The sequence below is a fragment of the Emiliania huxleyi genome (genome assembly GCF_000372725.1).
Source record: "Emiliania huxleyi CCMP1516 unplaced genomic scaffold EMIHUscaffold_51, whole genome shotgun sequence".
Taxonomy (NCBI): domain Eukaryota; phylum Haptophyta; order Isochrysidales; family Noelaerhabdaceae; genus Emiliania; species Emiliania huxleyi.
Window position 1 is genome coordinate 235,757 of NW_005198167.1, and position 22,090 is coordinate 257,846.

Below are 22,090 nucleotides of genomic sequence, written 5' to 3' on the forward strand. Positions count from 1 at the left end.
GTTGCGCCGGCGCTAAACGGACGCACTGCCTCGCCGGGAGGCCGCCCCAGCCGCCCCGGTAGGGCCCTGCGTGAGCCGTCGCGGACTGTCTCCCCCCACAGGTGCAGACCCACATCTCCCCGTATCTCCCCCATATCTCCCCATATCTCCCCACAGGTGCAGAGCGAGCTGCTCAAGGCGGCCGCCAAGGCGGGCGCCGGCGCCGCCGCCGCGTCCGTCTCGGGAGCCGCAGCGCCTTCGGCCGCGCCGCTGCCGCCGCCCACGAACCCGCGGCTGGCCAACCTGCCCGAAGCGACGCAGCGCGCGATCGCCGCCGCCACAGCAAAGGCGCAGCTCGCGGCGAACAAGTTTGCGCTGCCCGGGGCGGCCGGCGCCAGCGCCGCGCCGACGCTGATGGCGCCGCTGATGCCGCAGCGGCACGTCTCGGAGCTGGAGATCAACGACTACCCGCAGACGGCGCGGTTCAAGGTCACGAGCCGCGAGACGATCCAGGGCATCGAGGAGTGGACCAAGGCGGCAGTCATCACTAAGGGCACCTACTACCCGCCCGGCCGCAACGCGCCGCCCGGCGAGCGCAAGCTCTACTTGCACATCGAGGCGGAGACGCACGAGGCGATGAAGGCTGCGCGCAAGGAGCTCAAGCGCGTGCTGCAGGAGCAGTCCGTCTTCTCCGCGCCCGACGACTCGTCCACCAACCGATACGCCAAGTACTCGGTATGACACACCGCCCGCAGGGGTGAGCGGGATGGCACTCGAATTTTACGGACGCGGTCACGGTTCTTGTCTCTGGCGGGGCGCCGCGCCCTCGACTCACTCCGCACGAGCGGGAGGGAGAGCGGGGGGGAGATAGGAGATCGTGTACGGTGCGAGCAGTAGAGTTATATAATGTAGTATCATGATGTAGCCGCGGATATGCGGATTGCGGGGTAAACACATGGACGCACGAACACAGATCCGGGAATGGGGAAACAGAAATCAAAAACTAAAAATGCGTATTGCTATATAAGGCCGTTCGGCCGCGATGCGCGATCTTCGAAGACCAGGACGCAAGAGCGATACGAGAGGGCCGGCCGGCCTTGAGCGCTTGGGGGAGTCGAGGAGGAGGAGGGATAATGGAGGTAACGTGGGGACAGGCCAACACAGCCAGTGGGACGAACGAGGGGGCCGCGACGGCGGCTCAACCGTTGAGGCTCAAGCGGGAGCTGGGGGAGCGGAGACACGCACACGGGGCAGCGAGCGAAGTGGGTGAGACTGATGATGCTCCTTCGACTTAGGAGCGGCCTCAGCTGCTGGGCGGGCTTCAGGTGCTCACGCGAAAAGGAATCGACGCGATGTGCAAAGCAATACAACGAGAAGGAGAAAGAAGAGGAGAGACACCAGTGATGACGAAACAGAAGCTAGCGCAGACCAGGCGCAGAGAACTCTGCTGGAATTTAGCGGGTTGGCGAGAAGGGGGGGAGAGCCCAATGTGAGGCGTGCTGATGTCATCACAATCGCCAAGCAAACTCAAATGCGCGTCGTTCCGAAAGAGCCTGTGTTTCGACCTGTGTTCGCACTTCATGCCACTTGCTCCTTCGCCAAGAGCACTTGCGAGACGACCCTTGCGATGTTGATGGGCCAGAAGACGCTACTGTTGCGCCAGTCGGGCCGGAGCACGAGCTCCTGCAATTGAGGTGTGGGAGCGATGGGGCGGAGTGCGGAGCGATCAGTCGGCAGTTGCGAGGGCCCGATGGGGAGGGGCGGGGCGGACTACGGGGATCGGCTTCTTACACAGCCCTTCCCTGCAGCGAGCCCCCCTCCAACCCACCCGCGCTAGGTCTCGGGGGACGCAGGGGTCACACCCGACGACCTCGGGAACTAGCCGGGGCAGTCGGAGAAGGGGCAACTCCGTGCACTGACGGTCGGCCGTCAGAAAACACGCCTGCGTGGATCGCGTCACACCAATCCTCGCTACCCAACGGCCAACCGTGACCTTGCCTCTGGCGGAAAGGGGAGGCGGGAAGTGGGTGGGAGATGCAGGGGGGGGAGTGCGGGCGGGCGAGGGTCGCGCTAGATCGCGCTCCATGATGTCTCTATGGCGCACCTCGCCCATGGTTCCCTCGCCCTGGTGGGTGGGCCTCTACTCGCCGCGGCCGGGGCAGACCCTAGGAACACACATACATACAAACAAACAACAAAGTGTTAGAGTTGTTTGGTATTGCAAATCTCTCTCAAAATACATACAGACCCTACCATGCCGACGGCTTTAGTTAGGGCCGAATATCACGGGCAGGCGGCACACACTTGTTGCTCGCTTGTTGCCCCGGTTTTTGCTTTTGTGTTTCGAACGGTTGATGAACCAAAATAAAAATAATTCGTCGTCCAAGAGAAAGAATTTTTGACCGTCCTTGTGTAACCGTCTCATGTTTGGTTTGTCCTGCCGCGCACATTGTCATCGACTTGTATCCGACTTGGTGGCTGTGGTGATGTAGCGATGGTGTGGGTCTCTAGTGACCTATACAGCTCCTCCGTGTTCCGTCTCCTGACATGGTACCGACCGGTGAGTGCACGGAGTGAGCAGTGCGGCACTGAGGCCGACATGAGAGCTGGTGCGGCACACAAGCGAGATGTGTTGCCGCACAGCATTTCCGGCTTACGCTCGATACGTTGGCTGGCACCATGGGCACCTGCGCGAGCCGTGGTGATTGGCTGGGCACAGAGGCTCGGCGCACGGTGGCACAGCGGCCGCCAACTGCTCGGCACGGAGGCTGAGCAGAATGAGTACAACCGCAACATCAACTTGGGTGCTTGCGGATCTTCTGCGACAGAGCGCATCTCCGCCAGCACTGCGGCTGTGTGGACACGAGTATCCCCTCTTGCTTCTCCTTACCGGTCCGTTCTCCTCGCCTACGGACCACCATCGCAGCTGCTGCCTCCGCTACCAGCTCTCGGGCTGCTGCAACGGCAGTTACCGCAAAGATCTCGCACCGAATGTGGACCCTGCCTTTCGCCGCCGCTACTTCCGACGTCGCCGCTCGACACGACCGGAGCTGTACGCGATGAACACGCGACGATCGACACGCCCTCTCTGCCTTGTGTGGCGATTACCACGTCGTGGGGGAGTGTTGGGCATCTGTTCGACGTGGCAATGCCACTCTACCTCATTGCTGTCTCTTCCTCGTCTCGCCTCCTCGCGCTAGCCCGTCCCGCTATCCAACGCCTCTGGCAAGAAGTCCAATGCGCCTCTACGAGCGCCTCTGCCGTCTGGACGTCTGAGACTGAGCCTGCCATCTCCGACGTCGGCGGCCCGTGGCGCAACATCAACGTTCGGGGCATTGAAGATCGTCCTCACGTCCCTGATGCGCTCATCCGCGTCAACGCGGCGAGGCCTCCCAACGGCCCAGTCGCCGCGCAGCAACGGGGCGCCCCCGCTGCCGCTCCCGCGCCCGCCGCGCCTGCCGCGCCCGCTCAAGCCGCCGCCCCGCGACGCTCAGCCCGGATTGCAGCTCGCGGCGCGCCATGACCGAGCTCCACAACGAGCTCCTGTTCATTATCTCCCCTTTCTCTCTCTCCGCCCACTCGGCCGCGCTTTGACCCCTTCACTGGATCATCTTAGCGCGCAAGTCTTGCCAACAAGCAAGACCATCCTTCGCGAAGACGCAAGGTTGGACGCTTAGCCAGCCCCGCGAGACGCCGGCGGGTAACCGGCATACCTACGCTCAGACACATTCACACTCTGCTGTTGTTGTCTGCCGCATCCTCATTCATGAAGACTGCGGAGACAATGGGGGAGTGTTGGAGAGTGTGAACTCAAACCTACTTCCTGACCGTAGCCTGACCGTCCTTGTGTAACCGTCTCATGTTTGGTTTGTCCTGCCGCGCACATTGTCATCGACTTGTATCCGACTTGGTGGCTGTGGTGATGTAGCGATGGTGTGGGTCTCTAGTGACCTATACAGCTCCTCCTTGTTCCGTCTAGAGAAAGAAACAATTTTAGCCCAGAGAAAGAAACGGTGCCTCTTCGCATCGCCTGGCCCTCGCAGCGCCTGGCCCTCGCAGCGCCTGGCCCTCGCAGCGCCTGGCCCTCGCAGCGCCTGGCCCTCGTACGAACGTCCACATGCGTACACACATGCATCCCCTTCTGGCAGCCCTCCTCGCCCTCGCGTCGTCGTGCGGCGCGCTCGTCGTGCCGCTGCAGCCTCGCGTGGGCTCCTTCCGCCTTCCGCCCTGCAGCCGCGGCCATCGACCACTACTATCCGGGCCGCTCGATGTGTCGGATCTCGGTCTCACGATGGACGACCTGGAGACGCCACTGCCCGACCTGGCGGGTGGGAGCAGCATCGCGACGAGCGGTTGCGAGAGCACCTCGCGTTTGCCAGGGAGCGACGACAGCGGGTGCAGATGGGAGGAGACTGCCGAGCGGATCGAGGCGAGACTGTCGATCCCCGGCCTTCGAGGGCAGCCGGCCGCTGCCATGGGCGTTGAAGTGACGTCCGCGACCGCGACGATCACCGCCTTCGGTCGCGTGGTCTGGTCGTGCGTCCTGCGCGGCGCTTGTGTCCCCGACACCCTGACCTTCTCTGCTGAGGACGGTACGGGGATGCTGCCGGAGATCTCCATCTCCATCGGCAAGGCTGAGCCTGGCAAGCGCTGGGGCGGCCTCATTGCGTCCATCGGCGAGGACAGCATCCTATGACACAGCTTTCCCGCGCCTTCCTGTTCCTCTCCACACGCCGCGCAAGCGGACTCTGCCACGCCGGGGGTATCGGAGGTCTGTACTAGTGCGGCAGCCCGCGCAGGCCCTCTCTCCGCAAGTCACCACTCTCTCTGGATACAACAATCGTTCGTCTCTACCCACTACCACCGGCACCTCCATATATGTCTCGTCACACGAGAACCCGATCCCCCTGATTTCCATATGCTTGCAGGCTGCGTGGGTGCATAAACGTCGTTTTCTTTGAGTCGGTGTGGGGAGAAAGAAAGAATACTCAAACAGACATATCCAAATCTCCCACGCGCACCGGGCCTTGCACTGTCGTTACTGGGCGGCTGGGTTTTTAGGCATTGTGGGGTTGGCACTCCCATCGACCCTCATGACCTCCTGCGGTCTCTGAGATGGACACCAGTGGGTGTGGGACCACAACCAGGATACACTCGAAGGCTGGGTAAGCAGTAGAGGTCGATAATCGACGCGTCCCACATGGTATGTGTCGCTGTCGGCACGCTGTCGACAGGACGTCAAGCGACACCGGTGGCAGTGCCACCCAGGAGTGGTCGGGCGGTCTTCCGTCATGAGAGAGCCACCATGTGATCCGTATGATGATTCCTGACAACCGCCTCAGTCAACTTTTGTCACAGTTCCCGCTCTTAGAGGAGCTGCGGGTCAGTTCGACAGCTGGAGCTGTGTCGCCGGCGTGCGGCGGCCTGCCTCCGGAGGTGCCTCTGAGGTGGACATTTTTTGGTCACCGTGAGAGAACGCGTTCGAACTTTCACTCCGGAACTTCAACTGAGCACGCGCACCGGCCAGGGCTACAATAGTGCCAGTGAGGCGAAGGCGCGAGTCGGAAGGCCGCGACCGTCAAGTGTCCCGTCATTTTCCTACAATCGCTGTGAACCCAGCCACGTAGACGCTAGTCCCCCATCGGGAGGACGACCCCGGCTAGTCGCCGACCACACCCACAAAGAACCCTGCACAAAGACCGCAGGGCGGGGACCTGTTCCTTTTTACCCATCTCCTAGTAGAGGTGTCCGTTTTATTTATTTATTTAGACGTGGAGACGCGAGGGTTGCCCCCCCTTGCCCCACCACCTCGTGTGTGTGGAGAAGTTTACCTTACCTTACCTTACCTCCAAATCTCGCATTCAAATGATTTTGATATCTCCCGAGTCTACCTCAGAAGGCTAGTTCCAATTCACTCTGACACGCTAATCTTGAAAACGTCCAACGGAGCTCCGTGTTGCTCCCAGCGCCCTCCCCCGCGCTCCCTGCGGCCATGGCCGATGATGCTAGTATGAGAGGTCATCTGGCTACCGCGAGAGCGACCCAAAACTCGTCGACATCGTCCGATGATGGTGCCGCAAAGTCAGCCTTCGGAGGCTATCGTGGGGTCGAGCCGTCAGTAGCCGTGACATGTGGTTCCACCACCCCTCGTAGGCTTTGCCTCTGACCGCCACCGTTCCCAGGCTACCTTATGGGATGGAAAGGAAGGCTGGGCGAGCGTATAGAAGCGTGCTCGACCTCGTCGTGGCAACCTGCAAGGCAGCGCTGGCAGGCGCGATGAGCGTCGCGCCACCTGACCCGAGACGGGTCGCAGGCGTCGTACCGAGCGCGTCAAGTCCGTGTACTGATGTGCTCTGTACGGGCGAGTCACGTCGGCGTCAAAGGAGCGACGTGCGACCTGTCAGAGCCTGCTCTCAGATCTCAGCGGCGTCGAGTCGTCTCCGGCGGCGACAATTCGGTTCGTCGGCATCACAGCTGCCTCTGGAAGGCACCGAGAGGTACCAAATGGCGCAAATGACCAAAATCAAGATTGGTGGCCGTCCGCGCGTCCGTCCGTCAGCGTGTGCGGGGTGTACGTCCGTCCGTGAAGTCCACAGCATATGGCGTTGTGTTCTTGCTTTTTCGACTTTCTCTTTCTTTGCATTATGGAGTCCGCACCGGCGGCGGCGGCGAGGAAAAAGACGAGGAGCCCGTGCCGGTCGCGGATGGCTTCGAGGCGCCCATCTTTGGCGCGCGCGTCGTCGGCCAGGTCACCACGCTGGCGCTCGAGGGCGGCTCTCTGGCATCGCTCGGGTCGGTTGGCGTTGCGAGCGACCACGCGGGCGCCTGGTACGTCTCGACCAAGGACTCTCTGCTGCACGTCTCGGCGGCCGGGCGCGTGCGCCGCGTTGCAGCCTTGCTGGCAAGTGGAGTCTGCTACACCGTTGCCGCCAGCCCCAACGGGAGCGCGGCGTTTGTGGCAGACGACACCAACCACGAGATCCGGCGGGTGGAGTTGGCGACGGGCGCTGTGACGACGCTCGCGGGAAGCGGCGAGGCTGGTGACGCGGATGGCGTGGGCGACGCGGCGGAGTTCTTCGGCCCAAATGGCATCGCCATCAGCCCCGACGGCAGCGCGCTGTTTGTGGCGGACTTCAGCAACCACAAGATCCGGCGGGTGGAGGTGGCGACGGGCGCTGTGACGACGCTCGCGGGAAGCGGCGAGGATGGCGACGCGGATGGCGTGGGCGACGCGGCGGAGTTCTTCGGCCCAAATGGCATCGCCATCAGCCCCGACGGCAGCGCGCTGTTTGTGGCGGACTTCAGCAACCACAAGATCCGGCGGGTGGAGGTGGCGACGGGCGCTGTGACGACGCTCGCGGGAAGCGGCGAGGATGGCGACGCGGATGGCGTGGGCGACGCGGCGGAGTTCTTCGGCCCAAATGGCATCGCCATCAGCCCCGACGGCAGCGCGCTGTTTGTGGCGGACTTCAGCAACCACAAGATCCGGCGGGTGGAGGTGGCGACGGGCGCTGTGACGACGCTCGCGGGAAGCGGCGAGGATGGCGACGCGGATGGCGTGGGCGCCGCGGCGGAGTTCTGCTACCCAAATGGCATCGCCATCGGCCCAGACAGCAGCGCGCTGTTTGTGGCGGACTTCAGCAACCACAAGATCCGGCGGGTGGAGGTGGCGACGGGCGCGGTGACTACGCTCGCGGGTAGCGGCGAGGAAGGCGATGCTGACGGCGTCGGCGATACGGCGCAGTTCAACGGCCCACTGGACCTCGCCATCAGCCCGGATGGGAGCGCGCTGTTTGTGGCGGACTCCGACAACGACAAGATCCGGCGGGTTGAGGTGGCGACGGGAGAGGTGACGGCGGTCGCGGGCAGTGGCACAGAGGGCAGCGCTGACGGCGTGGGCGACGCGGCGCAGTTCGTAGGCCCAGATCAAGTCGCCATCAGCCCCGACGGCAGCACGCTGTTGGTCAGATCGAGAGGTTGCCTCCGCCAGGTCTGCCTGGCGGCGCCTCCTCCGCCTCCCTCCTTTGCCCCGATCGTCGTTCCGCCCTCCACCATCCTGGCTGACTTCGCAACGACGCGGGGCGACGCCTCCCTGCCAGAGGGGAAAGTCACCTTCCTGGTCGGCGACGACGAGGAGCGCATCGAGAACGTCAGCAAGTGCAACCTCTGCGCCCGGTCCCCGGTCTTTCGGACCATGTTCGGCATCGGCATGAAGGAGCGCGACGCCGCCGAGGTCACGGTGCCGCACACCAACCTTGCCAGCTTCACCGCCCTCGTCGACTACCTCCTCTCCGACAAGTTCGACCTCGGCGAGGAGGAGGGCAGGGCGCAGCGCGCGCTCGACCTGCGGGAGCTGGCGCAGATGTACCAGGTGCCGCGCCTCGAGCTGCTCTGCGCGCAGGCGCTGCAGGAGAGCGTAGGGCCGGCGAGCGCCGTGCCGCTGCTCGAGGCGGCGCACACGCTGGGCGACGGGCGGCTCCTCGCGCAGTGCCGCCGCTTCGTGGCCGACCACGCCGCTGAGGTGCGCGCGAGCGGTGGCGTGGAGCAGCTGCGCGACTTTGGCGTGGCCAAGGGGCTGCTCGGCGACGCGCTTGACCAGGTGGCGGAGCTGAAGGGGACGGTGGCGGCGTGCTCCGCGGAGCTCGAGAAGGTCCGGGCATGAGCGAGGGGCAGCGCCTCACGCGCCACGCCCTGCTCGCTCGCCGTTTGGTCGAGCTTGGCACAGTGAGCAGTGTGCACGACACTCAGACGTCAGAGCGCAGCGCGCGCCGTGTACAGGGAGCGCGATCCTCCGACACCGTTGATGTCCCGGGTACGTATAAGTACGTCAGTATTCTCGCATTTTCTCTTTTCCTCACTGCAGGTTTTGGCATCACAAACCGCGACACAAATCCGTACTGGCTCTGGTGCGTGGTGGCGAGCAGGGCCTCCCTCTCACGCACATATCCAGCACGCCAAACTCGCCCGCCTCGATGCAGATGCTCAGCCCGAACCCGAGCGACGTGATCGCCAGCGACGGCGCCAGATGCTGCGAATTTTCCACCGCCGGCAGCCGCGCCGTTGGCGGCGTGGAGCGGAGTCCGAGCCACAGCGGGCTCGCCTGTTCATGGGACGTGTCGTGGACGGGGTCAGGGGCGTGTGCTAGGTGCCAACTGCTCGGAGTACAGCGCTGAGAACAAAGACCTGTGCTCCCCATCTAGGCCTCGAGATCTGGGGAGGTATGGGGAGATATGGGGAGATATGGGGAGAATTAGAAGTCGCAGGATTGTGAGCAGCACTCCTCGCAATCGTAGCATCTCTGTGCGATTGTGAGCGCCTACGCTCGCAATCCTACATCTTCTAGGTAGGACTAAGAGCAGCTCCGCTCCCAAGATGAATGACTGGTGACGCCTACGACTACTACCAGCGCGCTCGCAATCCGAGCAAAGTCTAGGGCTGCGAGCAGCACTGCTCACAATCCTAGCGACAAGCCTCTGATTGCGAGCAGGAGCGCTCGCAATCCTAGCTAGAATAACCAAGAATGAAACGCAGCGTTGTCGTCCCGCAGTCCCGTGAGCACGTGCACATTGCTGCGGATGGCTTCCCGCTCTCAACACGGGCCAGGCTGATCGAATGTTAGCACTCCGATGAGCAAGAAATGTTTCGCAAAATCCACCGTGTGTTCCTCAACCGGGAGCATGACCGGCAAGACGGAGACGCAGTCTTTGAAGATGCCAAACCGACAGCAAACTAGACAAACGATGATCTGTTTGGTTGTTTTGGCAAACAGTTTAGTATTTGCCGATAACTTGGCGAACAAGAGGCAAACAAACGAGGTACTCGGACATTTCGTCAGTAATCTGTCTGTGAGGGTCCGCCCGCAGGCGCATTTTGTGTGACGCACCCCCCCGGACTGGGCGGAGAAATCCCAGGAGCACGCTCCTGGGCACTCCGCCCCCCGCCCCCACTTGCCCTGTCCCCTGACTGCGTGCCCCGACACAAAGTAATGGCGACACATATAGCGCGGGGGACACTGCGCCGCCGCCGGGGGGCGGTATGCCGCTACACTTCGGTGCTTTGTGTGGGTCGCGTTCCCATGGCAGCTGTGTGGCTGAAGCCCTCGTGCCGCTGGCGTACTACGTCCACCCCCCCTTCTCAGGAGGTGGTTCGGCAAGCGGCGACCCCTCGAGACACCGTGTAGCGTGTTGGTGCTTGGTGGGGAGGGAGAGCGGCGGCGGGAGAGAGAGGGAGGCCTGGTGAGTGAGGGGGAGAGTGAGCATGTACACATCATAAACACGTGTAAAAGCTCCCCTTCCGCTTCCCAACGCCTGAACGAAAACCTTCCCTGGGACCCCGTGTTGCATGTCTGACTGTCACTGTGCGATTTCGGGGCCCGGGGTTGTGCGTTTATGTGACAATACTGACGGTCGGCCGGCGTCACGCCAATTCGCACAATTGTCATAGGGTGATAATCCACCTCGAGACCTCGAGAGAGAGCGCGTCCAACGCGCAAAACTGCCGCCCCCGTTGGGGCTCGCGAGTGGGACAGCTCGAACACGATCGCAGAAACGCTGCTTTGGCTCCAATGGGGAACGCAACCTCGGCCATCGAGACCAGCGGCGACTGCCACGGCACCGCAGCGCGTCGACAGAACAACCGTGACGTCTTCGGCGCGGGCGTGTCCGCGTTTCGGCAAGAGCTCAGCGGTGACGGGTGCCCCGCTCCCATCCCGATCCGCGAGGCGTCCATGCGTGCGCGGCCTCGCGTCGTCGTTCGCAAGCGCCCGCTGTTCGAGCACGAGGCCGCTCAAGACTTTGACGTCCTCTCGTGTCAGGGCGGCACCGACGTGTGGGGCGAAGGCGATGCGGCCGCGCTGTGGGTCACGCGCGCCATGCTCGCTGCCGATCACCGGACGATGTACTGCGAGCACCACGGATTTTACGCGGACGCCGTCTTTGGGGAAGCTGCGAGCACAGCCGAGGTGTACAATGCGGTGCTCGGCGGCCCGCTGCAGCACGGCTCAACGACGGTGCTGTGCTTTGGGCAGACCGGCTCCGGCAAGACGTTCACGCTCGCCGGGATCATCGACATTCTGCGGGAGGCGCTGCCGAGTGGTGGCGGCCGGTGGCGAGTGAGCGCCCTCGAGGTTGCCGGCAATGCGGTGACGGACTTGCTTCACGCCTCTGCTCGGTGTGTGCTCCGAGACGACGCCGGGCGTTGCACGCGCGCCGTGCTCCTCCCTGCCAGGGCGGCGGACACTGCTGGAGAGGGCGGCGCGGAGCCGAGCAGCAGCGGCGCGCCGTGCCTGCTCGTTGGAAGCGCCGCGGAAGCCATCGACGCGATCGTCGACGCGGCGCGCCACCGCTCGACGCACCGCACCGGCGTGCACGATGCCTCCTCCCGCACGCACGCTGTCTACCAGTTGGAGCCTGTCGACAGCGAGGGCACTGGCCGAGGGGCTGGCGGACGCCTCTGCCTCACCCTCGTCGACCTCGCCGGTTCGGAGTGGGCGCGTGACCAGGTGACACTTCCGAGAAGCTTCCGCCGCCACGCCGCCAGACCCGCGTGCGTGAGAGCCACTCTTGCCAAGGCCTCCAGTCGCCCTCCAACGCCGTCTGGCCAGCGCTGCTGCCACCTAGCTTCCCCGGGCTTTGACTCCGCCCGACGCGCCCCGCGCAGGTGAGCCACGAGCGCGCGCGGCGCAAGGAGGCGCAGGAAGTCAACGCCTCCCTCTCGGCGCTGAAGGCGTGCCTCGCGGCGCGCGCAAGCGGAGTGCGCCTGCCAGCACGCGACACGGCGCTCACGCGGCTTCTGCGCGGGCCGCTGGAAGGAGAGGGGCGGATGGTGCTCATCGCCACCGTCTCGCCCTCCTCTGCCGACGCGGAGCACGCGCTCGACACGCTCAGCCACGTGGGGCTGCCTGTGAGGACGGTGGCAGGCGGCGCGGGCGGCGGCGGCGCGGGCGGTGGTGGGGGCGGTGGCGGGGACGGTTCTGCCCACCGCTCAGTCGTGGGCGGCGCCTGCGCCGATTGGCAAGGCGTCGGGCCGTGCGGCGCGCGCGTGCTCACTCGCCGCCTGCAGGGCCGGGCCTCACTCATGCGCGGCGAGGTGGCGGGCAGCGTCGACGTCGACCGCCCGCTGCCGCCCAGCCCGCGAGATTGGACCTCGGCGGAGGTTGTGCGGTGGTGGCTCGCGACGTCGACCGCTGCGGTCGAGCGGATCAACGCCGAGGTTGCGGAGGCGGCCGCTGCGGGGTTCGCCGCCGCGGAGCAGAAGAAAAGGCGCGCCCCTCGCCGCCGAGGCGGCTCTTTTGCGACGCGCCCTCGACTCGACCCTGACGCGTCCGTGACGTCTTCTCACAGGCTGCGCGTCGTGCTGCGCGGCGCCGAGTGGCCGCCGCGCACCAAGCTCGGGCTCAGCTTTGAGCCTCCCGGCCTCGCCGACGCACCGCCCACCGCACCGCCCACTCTCTCCCGCGTGACTCCGCGCACGCCGATCGCCGATGCGTCACCTCTCATCCGACGGGGGACGCGCTTGGTCGGCTGTCGGCTCGCGCTTGCGCAGGAGGAGGGGGCGCCACCGGAAGGCGCGCGTAGCGACGCCGGAGAGAGCTTGACGGCTGGCATCGACCACCGAGCTGGTGCCAGCGACGCACCGCCGGGCAGGTCGGGGCTCTTGGCAGAGTTGCGGCGCGGCTCGTTGGCACTGACGCGTGTGGCGGACGCGCTCGACGCGGCGGAGTCGGAGGCGACGCGCGCGGCGGAGGCGCCTAGATGCCTCAGACCGTTCGCTTGCCCGGCCGACTACGTAGTCCACTACAGCCTCTGAATGCGAGGCCCGCTGACCCTTTGCGGTGGCGTGGTGGGACGCTCAACCCCCGCCTTCACCGTGCAGGCGGAGGAGGTGCCGCGCAAACTCGACGACGACGCGGCGCTGCTCCGCGCCTGGGTGGTGGGCGGGGAGGCGGCGCAGGAAGAGGAACGGCGGCGCATTGCCCGCCGCACAGAAGAGGAGGTGGAGGCGGAGGCGGCCGGGCGCGCCGCAAGCGTCGCGGTAGCACGGGCGCGGCTCGATGAAGCCAGGGCGGTGCTGGCGCGGGCAGCGGCCGCGGCGCGCCAGGTCGAGCTGGAAATCACGTTCGAGCCTGCCGCCTTTGGCCGGGCGGAGGTGCCGCGCGTGCCACGGCACTTCTCCGGTGCGTCGCGGCTCGGGCAGGGCGACGGCAAGGCGTTCATGAACGCGTTCGCAGACCCCGAGCGGGGGCTGCGGTCGCTCATTGTCGCGTGCGAGGGTGACACACGCGTCGCCGAGACACTCTTCCAAGCGCTCTGCGCCTTGGCCGGCACGACACCGCGAACGGCTGATTGATGTACTGACGTAAGGTCGACGGGGAGGAGGAGGCGTATTTGGCTCTGCGCGCCTGTAGTGCTGTCAGTCAGTGTGTACGGCTCTACCCGGAGTACTGACTTCACACAGCACACGAAACGCGTCGTCCGTCGAAACCACACCGGACACCGAGGGAGAGCGAGGTGCCGAGGAGCGAGAGGTCGAGCTCCTCCGTACCAGCTTCGCCTCGCGCCGACGCGCTTGAGGCTTGTCGCTTGTGAGAGAGGCGTGCGTTTTGCGGGGTGGTTCCGGTTAATATATGTGTAAAGCCCCGTACATACGGGGTACCGTACCCTTTACATCATCCGATACGCAGTTTGCGGGGGCCCCACAACCGGTCCGTCGATCGCGTGGCGCACACATACAATCACCCTCGCGCGAGACTCCATAAAACCCAACAGTAAATACCGTGTATTTACGGTATGCCATGTGCGAGACCGTTCTTGATCTTACGGCGGTCGAAACACCTCTCTGACGCGCTCGATTTAGTCTTGTACCTTGCGAGCTTTTACATCATGAGGATTCTCTCACCCCGCAGCCGCACTCACCTGAAGGATGGCGCGCTGCAAGTCCTCCTGCAGGTGCGCCGCCTCCTCGAGGCCGACGCTCACGCGCAGCAGCCGCGGCGAGATGGCGTCGTCGTACTTCCGCCGCCACTCGATCAAGCTCTCCACGCCGCCGAGGGACGTCGCGTCGCGGAACAGCCGGAGGGCTGCGGGGAGGCTGCGCGCAGCTTGCTCCGACGCGAGCTCCAGCGCGAAGCAGCCGCCGTAACCGCCGCTCATCTGCCGCCGTGCGACCCCATGCGACGGGTCCGAGGGCAGCGAAGGGTGCGCCACCGAGTGCACGAGCCCTACGGCAAGGTCAGGTCGGGTCAGGGCAGGCATCTCTTCACACTAGGTCGACCCTCGCGACTCCACGTCGAACGACAGGAGCCCCCCGCAGCAGTAACAGTGCGAGGCCCAGTGCGCGTGGGTGGGCGGGCCTGCCAGCGGGTGGCCCGCCTCCCTCCGCACGGCGCGATCCAGCCAGTGGGCAAGCTCCGCCGCTGTCGCCGACTGGCGCTCAACGCGCAGGTGGAGGGTGCGGAGCGATCGCATCAGGAGCCAGACCTCCAGTGCACCCGGCGTCGACCCGACCGCCGAGCGGTCTGCGCGCAGCTCCGAGGCCAGCGCGGCGTCGCGGACGCACAGCGCGCCACCGATCGCGTCAGAATGCCCCGCAAGGTACTTGGTCGTCGAGTGCATGACAATGTCTGCGCCAAGCGTCAGCGCGCGCTGGAGGGGTGGCGGCGCGAACGTGGAGTCGACGACCACCCGCACGCCACCCAATTCCCGCGCAGCGTCGGCGTAAGCAGCCACGTCGGCCACGTGGCAGTCCGGGTTGCGCGGCGTTTCGAGCCACACCACGTCGCCCTCGCGCAGGACGGCCGCCGCGTCCTCCGGTGTCGGCAGCGGGATCGGGTTGCAGCTAGCTCCGCCCGAGATACGCTGGAGCTGCTCAAGGACTTGGTGCGTGCCGTGGTAGCCTCCCGAGATGGCGACGCGGCTCGGCAGCAGCCGTGAGAGCGCTCCGAAGGTGGCCGCCAAGCCGGAGGCATACAGCACCGCTCTCGCCGGCGAACTTGGCGTGCCCTCGATGGCGCCGAGCAAAGTCTCGCATCGTTCCCTGGTTGGGTTTGAGATGCGACTGTAGACGTGCCCGTCGGATCCGGGCTCAGGGCAGGTGAAGGTCGTGCTCAGAGACAGCGGCGGCGACACGTCGTGTGCCGTCGCCATCCTTCCTCCGCCGTGGTCTTCGAGTGCATCAGCGTGGACGGCGGCTGTACTGGAGCCGCGAAGGATCGCCGCAGATCCTGCATCCGATGATCCTGCATCCGAGGAAAACACAGCGCGCCGCGCGATGAGCAGGAGCGGCCGCTGCGCAGCGGCTCGTCGAAGCATGGCTTCTCACCACGCCCCGGCCTCGCCTACTGTGCTGCATGAATGGTTGGGCAAGTGTGAACACCACCTCGTGCCACGGCGCCGCAGGCGCCTGTTGATGGGTCCAGGTGATAGCCCTGGATGGGCAATGCATACGCCTAGTTGGACCTCAGATCGCCCGACCGCGTCCCGGTGCTCTGTGGTCGGATTTGTGACGCCGCCACACCGCACCGCGGCCGGGGGCCCTCCGGAGGACGAGGATGGCCGTGACGGACCGGGACGAGCTCTGGGAGGTTCAGTGTCAGTGAGTATATTGTAAAGACAGACCATATGCACAATATCTCTCAGTCTAGCTAAGCCTGGGAAGGCGATGCCGGGGCCGTACAACAGCTTGATGGTGCTTCGCCGGCGTGCGTCCCGGAGCGGTCCCGGACGGGCGGTCCGTGGGACAAAATCGGGGGACAACGCCGACGGCGCTCTGATTCGACTTTTTACTTCAAACAAAGACAGTGGCACGCGCCGCGGCGCGGTGCATGCCACTGTCAGGAGCGGATCGTGTCCCCCACAACTTGCCCAACCATTCAGGGCGACGAGTAGAGTTGGAAGGAGATGGGAAGATGGAACAGCCCGAGGGAGGAGCGAACGAAAACACGTATGGGAGGTTGAAGTCATGCACCACGCTGCCCGGCGTTTCTCATATTTCCCCAAAAAGCTAGGCCCACAACGACGGTGTGTGTGTTGCCGCGGCGATGCCTCCGTCCGGCTGCTGTAGCGGGTGGCTTGCTGCTCGCTGCGATGGCGAAAAACTCGTCTCGTCGCACACCAAGAGCTTATGCTCTGGCGAGATGTGAGGCGCATGCGCCCAGGAGGGGAGGGCGCATGCGTAACGACGCTGCTAGAGATGCCTTTCGGGGCCCAAAGATAAAACTTCTGATGCCATGCGTGACCTAGTAGTGTCCCTTGCTATGGGCGTGTCCACGTTGAGAGTATCTGGCCGAGCGCGCGCGCGCGACGTGGGGACCGTCTATTAGGCGGGCAGTTTGCACGACGTGCGCGTGGGGTCTATGTAGTTACCGAAAGATCTTTCGTCATGGCAAACACTTTCTCGATCGGCATCGGGAGCACGCAGCTCTGGGTGTCAAACGTAACCACCGGGGGCGACATACTGGCTTCTTCGCGTTCGTCGCCGATGTGTCGGTCATGGCGACTTTTTTTGACGACGCGGGCGTCGGTCACGGGCCGCTCGTGTGGATGCGAGAATAGCTCCGCCGTTCATGGAGGCAACCGATGCGAGTCGACTGGTGTGTGTCGTCGTGGTTTCGTATCAAGAGTACTCACTCACACACACAAGCTCATCGGCTGCGTCGAACAGGCCACATCTGCGCGATGGCCATCTGCATGCACCTCGATCCTGTGCCGTGTTTGTTCTGACCCAACCAACCAAGGAACACACACACACACACCAGTGAGGGAGGGCGAGACGATCGATGGGTCCCGTACCATGCGGAGACGCAGGAAACCAGGCAGGGTGCGAGAGGAAACTCTCGTACGGCCTTCGCGGCACCGACGGGCATGGAGCCGCAGCTCGGTCGGTCGGGGTTGATGAGATCCGCAGCCGCAGTGCGACAACTTTAATTTTGGTATTCAACTTCCTCTCTGGACTCGCACGTCGGTGTGTGTGACGAGAGGAGGGCTTGTTTTCTCTGTTTTCTAAAAAAAAGCCTGGGCGGGGCGGCGGGCGGGCGGGCGCGCGGTGCGGAACGGCGTGTGCGTGTGTGTGACTGCGACAAGGGACCATTGGGTTTGTATTATTAACAACGAAGGCGAGGTCAAAAAAAAAGTGCGTGCGGCGCCTCGCAGTCTAAAGAGCGTTCCCTCCTGGAATGGCTGGAGTGGTGAACCTCACGGTCTGTTCTGCGGGCGGCGCCGGGCGCGGGTCGACATGGTCGCCGTGGATGTCGCTTTCCTCAGTCGCGTTCGAGAAGCAGGATCCCGATCGCTGGTTCGCGGAGCTCGAGCTGTCGGGCGTGCCCGGGGCGCCCTTTCACGGCGCGCCCATGCTGCCCGTGACGCACCAGAGCGCAATCTTCGGGCACTCCTCCGTCAAGCAAAACGCCCACAACCGGGAGCGCGGGGTTTGGTTCTACTATGCGCGGGGCTGCAGGCGCGCCCACACACGCTTGTTTGGCGGCCCTCGCACGGACACTTTCCAGACGCCTCCAATCGAGGAACGATCTGGCCGTACGTGGCTCCGCACTGCCCTCTAATCCGCCCCACGCGATGCCCCGCAGCGACCTGTGGTACGACCCAGGCACGACGCTCGTAGCCCTCAACAAGGTGGACGCGGCCCTCAAGCTCGCCGCGCTCTCTTCGCATCGGGGCTCTCACAGCAGACTGAAGGTTCACGGGGCCGACTACAGTGTACAGCGGGGAGGAGTGGATGCTACCGGCCGCCAGCGGCGAGCCGTGGCCGAGCTTGCGAGCTGGGTGTGGAACCGGTGCCTGCGGCGCAGCGCGATGGCGCGCGAGCGCTACAGGAGCGCGCTCAACACGTCGAACCGCGCCCTGTCGGAGCTGCTCTCGAGGGCGGCCGCCGGCCCTTTCCCGCTCGACCGGGAGACAGGGCGGACTGCCCGATCTCCCGCCTTCCAGTACGCGCACGCCCTCGGCAGGGGAGCGTGTGTGGGCGAGTGCGCGCGGCAGGAGGTTGCGGCCTGCCTGTGGCTCTTCGAGTTCCTCGACCCGTTTCTGATCGCTCGTGGCCGCGCGCTCGGACTGCGCTCTCTTCAGCTGCTGCAGTCGCCGCACGCGGGGTATCTGTTCTTCCGGGAGCCCCATAGGCACGCCGCACCGTGTAGCATTCACCCCGGGTAGCCAGCTCTCGACCCCCGCCGTGTTTCGATATGGTCGGTCGGTAGTAACGGAGAGTCCGCCTCCGCCACACCACAGGTGGGCCGTCGAGATCCTCGACCTCGCTTCTGCCGACCGGCTCGCCACCGAGGCCGAGCGCGAGCCCGGCGCGCTCTTGGAGCGGCTGCGTGGTGCGGACGGGGAGGTGTGTGAGCCGGCTTGCTTCTTCGCCTGCTGCGCGGCGTGCCTCAATTCGCCGCTCACGCTGCGGCTCTGCTTGGAGCAGCGTGGCCAGCGGCCCACGCCAGCCCGAGGGCACCGCCCCCCCACCTTCTTCCCCAAGGTGGCTATGTGCGGTGGAGGCTGCGAGCGTGGCCATGCGGACACTCCGCCGCCGCTGCTCGCGGCAGTGGAGTACGTACGTGCGCGGCGGAATGCATCTGGAGAACGTGGTCGAGTCCTATCCTCAGTAGATGCTCACTCCTCAGGAGATCGGGCGGTAGTTCCTCATTGACTATATCTACTTAGTGTGTCGTGGTCTTAGTCAATCTTTTCTACTTGTACTCTTCCCCATGGGTGCGCTTCATAGAGCTCCCCGGCGCCCGGTGGAGGAAGAGAGGCCACCTACCGCGAGATCCGAGTCGGCGAGTGCACTCCAGATACCAGAAGTGCTCAAGTTGCGCGGCGAGGCGGTGCGCCGCGTCGCGGCCGCCCGGGCCGGGCCGCCGCCAGCGGCCCGACGCGCCGCGTCCCACGCACCCGAAACCGTGCGGCTTGAGCAAGTAGTCCTTGAGCGGAGCCGTGTCGCCCGTGCAGACGAGCGCGCCGTCCGGGTTGAGCTCGAGCGCGAGGCGGAGCGGCGAACCGGCCTGCGGCGCGCGCTTGGAGGGGAAGGCGAGCGTCGACTGGGTCATCCGGGCCCCCCTGCAGCACCCCCAGCAACCAGCCACAGCGGAGCGTCTGCGCCCCTCCAGCCTCGCTCCGCAGCATTTCTTTTCGCTTCTTTTCGTAAAATTCTTTTCGTATTCCTCCCGCTCGGGTGTGTCTGCTGCGTTTCTTGCCTGCAGGTTTTTCTTTTTCTCGGGATGTCCACCCCGCCGCGCCGCTCGCGCCGCTCGCGCCGCCTCGCCGCCCCCGCCTCCACCTTCACCGCCCCCTCGCCGATCACGCCGCCGCCCATCCGCCTCCTCGACCTCCCCTCAGAGCTCCTCGCGCGCGCCCTCTCTCGCTGCGAAAGCCCCGTCGACATCGCTCGCGTCGCGGCCGTCTCGCTGCTCTTTCACGCCTCGCTCGTGGTGGAGGCCATCCGCTTGTGGGCGCAAGAGCGCGGCTTCGAGCTGCCGGCGCAGCCAGAAGGTGAGGGCTGCGCCGTGCGGTGGCTGTGTTTCGCTGCGCTGCTGTGCGAGGCCAACCCGGCGGCGAGGGCGGCGGCAGGCATGCGGCACAGCGTCTTCATTGACGGCGAGGGCCGGCTCTCGTCGTGCGGAACGGCAGCTGAGGGCGAGGAGGAGGACGACGACGACGAGGAGGACGAAGAGGAGGAGGATTTTCCAGGCCTTCTCGGCCACGGCGAGGGCGTGCTGCAGCTGAAGACGCCGACCCGCCTCCCGTCGACGCTGGGCGGCGAGCGCGCCGTGAGCGTGTCGGCTGGCTATACTCACAGCCTCGCCCTCACCGCCGGCGGCGCCGTTTGGAGCTGGGGCGAAGGAGACTCAGCCCGGTTGGGCCACGGCGACGAGCAGCCCCAGTGGCAGCCGAAGAAGATCGAGGCCTTTGCGGGGCAGCGCGTCGTCTCTGTGTCGGCTGGAGGCACCCACAGCCTCGCCCTCACCGCCGACGGCGCTGTGTGGAGCTGGGGCTGGGGATACTTTGGCCGGTTGGGCCACGGCAACCAGCAGCACCAGCGGCAGCCAAAGAAGATCGAGGCCTTTGCTGGGCGGCGCGTCATCGCTGTCTCGGCTGGATATCTCCACAGCCTCGCCCTCATCGCCGACGGCGCCGTCTGGAGCTCGGGCAGTGGACTCTTTGGCCAGCTGGGCCACGGCGGCCAGCACACCCAGCTGCTGCCCAAGAAGGTCGAGGCCTTGGCGGGGCGGCGCGTCGTCGCTGTGTCTGCTGGAGCCGTGCACAGTCTCGCCCTCACCGCCGATGGAGCTGTCTGGAGCTGGGGCGAGGGAGGCGCCGGCCAGCTGGGCCACGGCGACGAGCAGCGCCAGCTGCTGCCCAAGAAGGTCGAGGCCTTGGCTGGGCGGCGCGTCGTCGCTGTGTCGGCAACGCACAACCACAGCCTCGCCCTCACCGCCGACAGAGCCGTCTGGAGCTGGGGCTTGGGAACCTCAGGCCAGCTGGGCCACGGCGACCGGCAGCGCCAGCTGCTGCCCAAGAAGGTCGAGGCCTTGGCTGGGCGGCGCGTCGTCGCCGTGTCGGCAGCGCACAACTACAGCCTCGCCCTCACCGCCGACGGCGCCGTCTTTACCTGGGGCGATGGCGAGCGCGGCTGCCTTGGCCACGGAGAGGACCTGTCGGACCAGCTGCTGCCCAAGAAGATCGAGGCGTGGGCGCCGGGGCAGTGAGCAGGAGGGTGTGGGGCGCATTACCCGCCTGAGGCTGAGCCAAGTGCTGTTTCGTTCGTGGTGGACTGGCCCACATATTGGCACTCTTTGAACGGCGCGCGGCGCGGTGGGGGCTCCTGTGCACACTCAGTCTGTCTTGGTGTGGAGTTGCGAGGGTTGCCCCCCTGCCCCAAAGGCCCCCACTTTGCGTGTGTGTAGAAATTTACCTGATGACCGTCTCTCTCTCGTCTCTGGACTCTGTGCCGCGCTGTGCCCCGCCTCTGCGTCACCGTCTCTCCTTTCTATATTACGACGGGTACGGCTTAATTAACTGACGTAATTATCATTGTCAAAAGGAGATCTGGAGCCAAGCCAACGCGAGGCCCGACTCGTCAACCACGGCCATCGACTCGCTAAACACACGGCCTCGTTCCCCCGGCCTTGAGCAAGGGAAGAACAGTATCGCTGTGCCCAGCACGGCCGCCGTCAAAAACAGGCCGGCTGTGGCAGAAGCCTCAGAGAGGACCTCCACCCAGCCCCTCCGGTGTCGTTGCGTGCAAGTGAAGAGACCGGAGCGGAGTGTGCTCGGAGGGCTCGTGTGCATACTTGCACCTGCACAAGGCAAGCCGAACCCGCCGGATACGCACTGACCGACGGGGTCGCCCGGATTGAAGGCCATCTCACGGCCAGACACCGCAGTGTAGCCGGCGGGGAACGCGTCGCTCAGGTCGCACGTCGGAGCATACGTGCAGCAGGTGGGTGTGTTGTTGACGTGTATTCCGGGAATTGATCCCGGCTGGCCTCAAGACCAAGTACTCTCTCTTACTCTTTGGAGAGAGACCAGAGAGGCCCGAGAGCGATGTGTACTGTGTGTCCGGAGAGTCCCAGTCCGCCTTGTGCGTTGTGGCCCTTGGCTAGTTCCAATTCACTCTGACACGCTAATCTTGAAAACGTCCAACGGAGCTCCGTGTTGCTCCCAGCGCCCTCCCCCGCGCTCCCTGCGGCCATGGCCGATGATGCTAGTATGAGAGGTCATCTGGCTACCGCGAGAGCGACCCAACTCGTCGACATCGTCCGATGATGGTGCCGCAAAGTCGCCTTCGGAGGCTATCGTGGGGTCGAGCCGGCAGTAGCCGTGACATGTGGTTCCACCACCCCTCGTAGGCTTTGCCTCTGGCAATGGGATGGAAAGGAAGGCTGGGCGAGCGTATAGAAGCGTGCTCGACCTCGTCGTGGCAACCTGCAAGGCAGCGCTGGTAGGCGCGATGAATGAGCGTCGTGCCACCTGACCCGAGACGGGTCGCAGGCGTCGTACCGAGCGCGTCAAGTCCGTGTACTGATGTGCTCTGCACGGGCAAGTCACGTCGGAAAGGAGCGACGTGCGACTTGTCAGAGCTTGATCTCCGATCTCAGCGGCGTCGA

The 22,090-nt window shown here is 65.0% G+C and overlaps 7 protein-coding genes across 7 annotated transcripts in view; 6 read left to right on the forward strand and 1 right to left on the reverse strand.

Moving 5' to 3' along the window:
- Positions 1-907, forward strand: part of EMIHUDRAFT_464582 (hypothetical protein) — a 7,472-nt gene extending 6,565 nt beyond the window's left edge. The window contains exon 9 of the mRNA XM_005766443.1: positions 157-907. Coding sequence (XP_005766500.1) covers positions 157-720 — 564 coding nt within the window. The 3' untranslated portion in view covers positions 721-907. The remainder of the gene's footprint in view (positions 1-156) is intronic.
- A 1,822-nt stretch (positions 908-2,729) lies between these two features.
- EMIHUDRAFT_356718 (hypothetical protein) lies at positions 2,730-3,627 on the forward strand. The gene has a single exon (XM_005766444.1). The coding sequence runs from the start codon at positions 3,128-3,130 to the stop codon at positions 3,500-3,502; it is 375 nt and encodes a 124-aa protein (XP_005766501.1). The 5' UTR covers positions 2,730-3,127; the 3' UTR covers positions 3,503-3,627.
- Positions 3,628-4,108: 481 nt separating this feature from the next.
- On the forward strand, positions 4,109-4,675 carry EMIHUDRAFT_212033 (hypothetical protein; the record flags this gene model as incomplete). The annotated part of the gene is made up of 1 exon (XM_005766445.1): positions 4,109-4,675. One exon carries the CDS (start codon positions 4,109-4,111, stop codon positions 4,673-4,675), a length of 567 nt encoding a protein of 188 aa, XP_005766502.1.
- A 1,296-nt stretch (positions 4,676-5,971) lies between these two features.
- EMIHUDRAFT_311149 (hypothetical protein) lies at positions 5,972-8,641 on the forward strand (the record flags this gene model as incomplete). The annotated part of the gene is made up of 2 exons (XM_005766446.1): positions 5,972-5,996; positions 8,079-8,641. 2 exons carry the CDS (start codon positions 5,972-5,974, stop codon positions 8,639-8,641), a joined length of 588 nt encoding a protein of 195 aa, XP_005766503.1.
- Positions 8,642-10,543: 1,902 nt separating this feature from the next.
- EMIHUDRAFT_212036 (hypothetical protein) lies at positions 10,544-13,326 on the forward strand (the record flags this gene model as incomplete). The annotated part of the gene is made up of 6 exons (XM_005766447.1): positions 10,544-11,148; positions 11,206-11,479; positions 11,638-11,880; positions 12,040-12,212; positions 12,321-12,765; positions 12,853-13,326. 6 exons carry the CDS (start codon positions 10,544-10,546, stop codon positions 13,324-13,326), a joined length of 2,214 nt encoding a protein of 737 aa, XP_005766504.1.
- A 551-nt stretch (positions 13,327-13,877) lies between these two features.
- On the reverse strand, positions 13,878-15,137 carry EMIHUDRAFT_42839 (hypothetical protein; the record flags this gene model as incomplete). The annotated part of the gene is made up of 2 exons (XM_005766448.1): positions 13,878-14,231; positions 14,361-15,137. Coding segments are annotated over 2 exons (1,131 nt in total), but the record flags the coding sequence as incomplete, so codon positions are not given.
- Positions 15,138-17,149: 2,012 nt separating this feature from the next.
- On the forward strand, positions 17,150-21,957 carry EMIHUDRAFT_103547 (hypothetical protein; the record flags this gene model as incomplete). The annotated part of the gene is made up of 5 exons (XM_005766449.1): positions 17,150-17,406; positions 17,558-18,079; positions 18,216-18,321; positions 18,460-18,538; positions 21,833-21,957. 5 exons carry the CDS (start codon positions 17,150-17,152, stop codon positions 21,955-21,957), a joined length of 1,089 nt encoding a protein of 362 aa, XP_005766506.1.
- Positions 21,958-22,090: the final 133 nt, after the last annotated feature.

What these genes read in the sequence shown, in the direction of transcription:
- EMIHUDRAFT_356718 (XM_005766444.1), top strand. Translation starts at nt 3,128, where the DNA reads ATGCCACTCTACCTCATTGCTGTCTCTTCCTCGTCTCGCCTCCTCGCG.